The sequence below is a fragment of the Gavialis gangeticus genome, unplaced genomic scaffold (genome assembly GCF_001723915.1).
Source record: "Gavialis gangeticus isolate Ggan-Ray unplaced genomic scaffold, GavGan_comp1, whole genome shotgun sequence".
Lineage (NCBI taxonomy): Eukaryota > Metazoa > Chordata > Crocodylia > Gavialidae > Gavialis > Gavialis gangeticus.
Window position 1 is genome coordinate 98,861,980 of NW_017728992.1, and position 6,171 is coordinate 98,868,150.

Below are 6,171 nucleotides of genomic sequence, written 5' to 3' on the forward strand. Positions count from 1 at the left end.
CTGTACAAAGCATAAGTAGGGGCTTTCAACAGTACTGCAGCATTTAAGAGACAAGAATATGGAATAACATGATTTTTTTTTTTTTTTTTTTTTACTTTAGTACGTGTTGTACACCTAGTAGTTTATATTCTTCTAAATCAGTGTTTTCACAGGGTACTTCAGGTGCTCTGAAACCTATAAGAACAGTGGTAACGAAGAGAATTTCAGGGAGAAGATGCATGTGTTTTACTGATGTCAAGCCTAACAAATAACTTTTCTTCTGGCATAGGTAAGAAAGCTACATTGAAAAATTATTTAAGGGAGTTAAATCTAGAACTTCATGTACAACAGTATGTCTGAAAGTACAATTCTCACTATTCATGTGGTTATCCTTATGGTATTACTGGTACTACTACTATAAAGCTTGTATATTAGATGCATGTAACTTTACAGATGTGAAATTCAAGCTAACAGGCACCCACCTGCACTTTTGCTCCATTTCATCTTTCAACTGCATTTCATTATGTAGCTGCTCTTCCAACTCATAGATTGTTTTCTGCATGTTTTCCAGCTTTAAATATGTACATAAAAGGACATGCATTATATATTTTATAGACTTGGGGGGGATACAAGGTTTTTCAAAAATGGCTATGTCATAATTTTCCGATTTTATATTAGACACTGAAAAAGCATTTTTGTTGGTCATTAAAGTATGACAACAACTCCTTGAAATATATAAAAATGTATTAATTACAAAAAGCTAACATATTTACCCAAATGCAAAACAACTCTGTATACAAGATGACCCCCCCATTCCCTAGATTCTACATACAGAAAATTTATGTTTATTACAATTTTTCATGTATGGAAGCTAATTATTGGAGGATCATTTTAAACTCCCCCCCACCCCCCACACTACTGCAGATGGTGGGGGCAGAGGTGCTAGCTAAGGCGGGGGGGGGCAGGCAGTGGGAGACAGGCAGTGGGGGAGGCAATTGGGGGCATGTGGTAGGGCAGCTTGACTCCCACTGCCCGTCTCCCCTCTCCCCTGCACCCTCAGGCTGCCCCAATTCCCCCTTTGCATTGCTTCTGCCCCGCCAAAGCCTCAGGTCCCAACCCTACTTGTCCTCCCATCCAGTCTCTCCCCTGCCCAACCTTCCCCTCCACCCCCATCCTCACCTTTACTCCACGACATCAGGGTCTACTCCATCCCATCTGCAGCCTGGGACATGGAACATGGCTCCAGCCCAGCCCCGTAACAGTAGTGCGGAGCCAGCTCTGCTGCTCCAGCCTGGGCCCAGAGAAGCAGTGCCAGCTCTGCACCACTGCTGCTATGGGGCCAGGCTACAGCCATGCTCCATGCCCCACGCTGCAGCAGGGACAGAGCCTGCTGGCACAGAGCAAAAGTAAAAAAGAATACAGCAGGGGATTGGAGAGAGGGAGAAGCAGCACGGGGGAGGCTGAGGCCTGTGGAGTAAGCACAGGCAGCTGGGTGGGTCTCAGGGTTAGTCTATAGCCAGTATATAGAATATTCTAAACATCTAAATTCTGAAATAACCCTGTAGAAGTAATTTGTGTTTTTGAATTAAAACAAACAGACCTGGCTTCTGGTTGATTCCCCCAACTGCTGTATTACCCCATTTACTCAATTAGAAGACAGGGTCCCCTCTCCCCCACTTAACATAGTGGGGAGAGGAGGGAAGCTCCTCGCTTTACAATCAACTGTGAGGCAGGAGCACCTGCCTACCCCCTGCTGCCTCACCCTTGATTGTAAAGCAAGGGGCTCCCCCCGGACCTGAGAACAGAAAACCCCATTAGGATAGAGCAAATCAATCAAGGAGACATGAGAATTTCCAGGAAGAATTCTGGTTTCCTGAAGAAGGTAAGAATAGAGAGCTGTACAGCTCTGTCTTAAACAAGATCTGGGAAACAGAAAGAGGAATTTTGGATTATTAATTGCTGTCTGAGCAATACACTTCCCCTATTCCAGGCTGAACTAAGTTGGGGTGCCATAAATCTCCTTTTTAGAAAAAAATAGCATTCCCTATCACATAATGCAGGAGGACTATGTCTAAACATACATTTGATCATCAGTCAAGGATCACTTTCCTTGTGATTTACAGCTTTATCCAAAGAGGAATACCAATAGGAGGGATAATCATCATCATCTGAATTCATATAAGAGTCAGGCTCCATAGTCAAAATCAGTGGCTTATCTAGTGTCCGAATTCTTTCCTTCAAAGCAACAGAATACCCAGATGTATTCAATATTACACTTACAAATGCCTCTGCTTTGTACTGGAATGGACTGAAATTAATTCAAAAAGGACAAATGCAAAGTCCTGCACTTAGGACAGAACAATCACCGGCTGAGGGCTGACTGGCTGGGCAACAGCTCTGCAGAAAAGGACCTGGGGGTTACAGTGGACAATAAGCTGAATGAGCCAGCAGCATGCCCTAGTTGGCAAAAAGGTTAATGACATACTGGGCTGTGTTGGTAGGTGTGTTGCCAGCAGGTCAAGGGAAGTGATTATTCCCCTCTATTCAGTACTGGTGAGGCCACATCTGGAGTACTGTGTTGTGTTTTGGACCCCCCACTACAAGAAGAATGTGAACAAATTGGAGAGAGCCCAACAGAGGGCAACAAAAGCGGTGAGGGGACTGGGAGACATGACTTATGAAGAAAGACCGAGGGAACTGGGCTTATTTCATCTAGAGAGGAAGAGACTAGAGGAGACTTAATAGCAGTCTTCAAACTACCTGAAGTATGGTTCAAAAGAGGATGGAGCTAGGCTATTCTCAGTGGTGGCACATGATGAAACAAAAAGCGATGGTCTCAAGTTGCAGAAAGGGAAGTTTAGGTTAGATATTCGGTATAATTTTCTCACTAGGAGGGTAGTAAAACACTGGAACAGGTTACCCAGAAAAGTGGTGGAAACTCCATCCATGGAGGTTTTCAAAACCCAGCTAGACAAAGCTTTGGCTGGGATGATCTAGCTGAGGATGCTCCTGCTTTGAGCAGGAGGTTGGACTTGAATCACTAGATGGCCTCCTGAAGTCCATCCCTAACATTCTATGATTCTATTATTCAAATTCTGACTGCCTGAACAAGGGTGGTGTTCTCCTTGAGTAATTTTCCCTGTCATGGCTTCCTTTTAATATATTCTTCTCTCCTTCAATCACCATGGGTGTCTCTTCTAGCCTGTAAATAGACACTGCATTTTTGTCCCAGAAGAAAACCTTTTGTTCTGGGATCCTACAGACATACAGGTGCACTGCTGTGCTTCAAGTCCTTCTGAAGAATGTGCTAACTTTTGCCCCTCACCCCAGGATACAGGTGTATGCACCTACAGTCATTCCTAGGACAAGCCAACCAGGCTGTGTGCTCTTGTTGCTGTCCTTGCAGCGTAAAGAGGGCAATGCATATAAATGATTTTGCCATGTGTTTTGATCCAGGTCAAACCTAGGGACAACAATCAGATGCACTTGAAGGGAGATACCTATTTACAGTCATATAATACCTTAAGAAAGAATAGGAATAAAATTATAGTGACAATAGGAGAATTTATACTTCCCTTCTTCCAAACTCATCTAGCAATCAAGGTGATCTTTCATTTCTCCAAGGGCTCCATACCCATGTTTTATCTCCATGGAAATTATTTCCTGCATACTTGAAGGCCACCACATTCTGCTTGGCCTGCAATGACTAAGTTGCAAGGAATGAAAGGATACTTGGTTGTAGCCTTTAGCCTTGCAGAAAAGTACCCAATTTCTACTACAAGATGAAGGCTGGTCCAGGGAAAGATTTCTTTACTAATGCTCACAGGCTTTCCAGTTTTTAAGAATACAGGATAAAGGGGAATGTGTCCAGATATAAATGGTCTTATGTAAACAGGTAGACACTGATTTGGAAGGCGACTGAAACAGTTTCAGTGCATCACCTCACCTATATATCTTCCTTCTGCTGCATCTTTAGGTAGGACACACCCCCCAAAACTTCCTATCCATAACTGGGCTTGGTCCTTAATTTGCAAAAACAAAATTGAGCCAACTAAGAAAGGCTCACTAAATTGGACCCACACTGACTCAAAGTACAAAACTTTTTGACCACTCTCCTCAAATGCTTAAGTCTCAACTGATTCTTTTATTCTTCTCTCAAATGAGCAGCACAGAGGTAGTTACATAGTTCCAACTCAGATCTTCAAAAGAAATATATCCAAAAGATCACGTTTCCTACAGGAACTGTTCTTTACTCTGACGACCGAGCAAATATAATCCAACAGTCTTTACTCATATTAAATGGGAGAGATAAGGGTAGAATTTTTCTCTCAAGTGGAATAATTCCTTGCTTCCTTTCTAGTACCCTTTAGACTTCCTGTGCTATTCCAATGGAAAAAGAAAGATGGAGTTTTATTTTCGAGTATCAGGATAATCTGTCCTGTCAGTGTTATCCTTTTCCCTCTTTTCCCATTGCTTATACTGCACAGAGATAACCAGAGATGCAGTAAGAAATCCCTGTATGTTACAGTTAGATATAAAACTATGTTCTTTACTACGGCTGTGTGAAATGACTGTTTCAATTTGGTTTCAGATTCAGCTGTTTCGGAGAATAATGATACATTTCAGTGTTTTGGATCACTGTCCTGTTTCGTTTCAGCTAAACCTGTTTTGGAGATTCGCAGGGAACAGAGATCCACACTGGGGTCTCCTCACCACTGCTGCCTGCCCCAGACAGCTCCATGTCACTGAGGCAGTGCAGGGCAGGCAGTGGCAGCGAGGAGACCCGCAGCACGGATCTCTGCTCACAATGGAGCCAAGCCATGTGGCAGGGCTGCAGCATACAGCTGCTTCCCTGCAAGCCCAGTTCCAAAACTCCAAAATTTTCTGAAACATTTCCAAAACATTTCAGATGCCTTGTTTAGTTTCGGATTTGGTGTTTTAGGCACCAAAACAGCCCGTAACACCTCAAAACAAAACAGATGCCGAAATTTCGTACAGCCCTATTCTTTACCAGTCTCTGCTAAGCTTTGAAAGGAGGAAGATCTCCAGTTTCTTCTCCAGAAAGTAAAACACTAGCCTGAGATCAGAACGACTCTGGCAAACAAACGAAGGAGTGAATCCCATCTGCAACTCGGCTGCAGAACATGTGTAACCCTTCAAAAATATGGTTCTTATGATCGGGAAGCACTTACAGCTGGTGTCTAAAGCAAACTTTGACAGAAATAAGGAGGAACAGGGGAAGCCTGTAAATGCAACAGTTATTTTGTTTGAGTTAGAGAAAATAAGGCAGGATCACATGAGAATTGTCCCACACCTTAATAAGAAAGGACATAAAAGATGAATAAAAGCGAATGAAAGCCAAGAAAACTTATTGCACACTTACTTATCCATGTCCAAGTTACTAATTAATTTGACTGTTCAGACTGACTCCTTAAACAAGAATTTGAGTGGGTGGGAGGAATATGGCAGGCCTACCCCTCCATGACAGCTGGGAATGATGACCTAGGTATTTCTACACACAGCCTTTGGAGCTCCATCTCTTCTGCTAGATTTCTTATGCCTCGGCTGCCTGTATGCAGCTGCTTCCTGAGAGGCTTGTCAAGGCATGTTGTGCTGGCTGCTAGTGAATGGATTATCAGAAGAATAGACAGAATAGTTCATATATCCAAGTCTACATGGTAAAAGGCACTGTCTATATCATAGACTGTCTATGCCTTTACCATATCATCTAGGTTCTGAATCTTAAGAACTAGTGATTCTCAATAGGGGCGGGTGCCAAGGCATCCCAGGTGCCACAGCATTCTTATAAAAGGTACCACACAGTATTAGCACTATTAGATGTGCAAACACCTACACAATTGCAACATGTACCCAGAGTTTTCAAAACAGGAATCCATCATGTCAAAAATATTCGGCCCCATAGTGGTGTTCTGAGTTCTTTGTAATAGAAGAATGGCTTTATTACTTCTTCCATAATCAAAAAATGAAAGCTAAGGTCTGGGGCTTTTTTGTTTTGGTTTGGTTTTTTTTGAACAGTAACATTTCTCTTGCTTTATTTCAAACTTCCTGGCTTATTTATAATTTGAAGGCTTTATTATATCCCAAATAATCTGTTTGGACAAAGCAGGTGCATCTTTCCTGCATCACTTCAGAAGACTGTAAGGGGAAAGTAACATAATGTGTAATTGCAGA

General features: G+C 42.6%; 1 protein-coding gene across 2 annotated transcripts in view; it reads right to left on the minus strand.

Moving 5' to 3' along the window:
• ROCK1 (Rho associated coiled-coil containing protein kinase 1) overlaps positions 1-6,171 on the minus strand; it is a 179,040-nt gene that overhangs the window by 60,596 nt on the left and 112,273 nt on the right. For both annotated transcript variants that reach the window (XM_019526045.1, XM_019526036.1), the window contains exon 12: positions 462-550. In XM_019526045.1, coding sequence (XP_019381590.1) covers positions 462-550 — 89 coding nt within the window. The remainder of the gene's footprint in view (positions 1-461; positions 551-6,171) is intronic.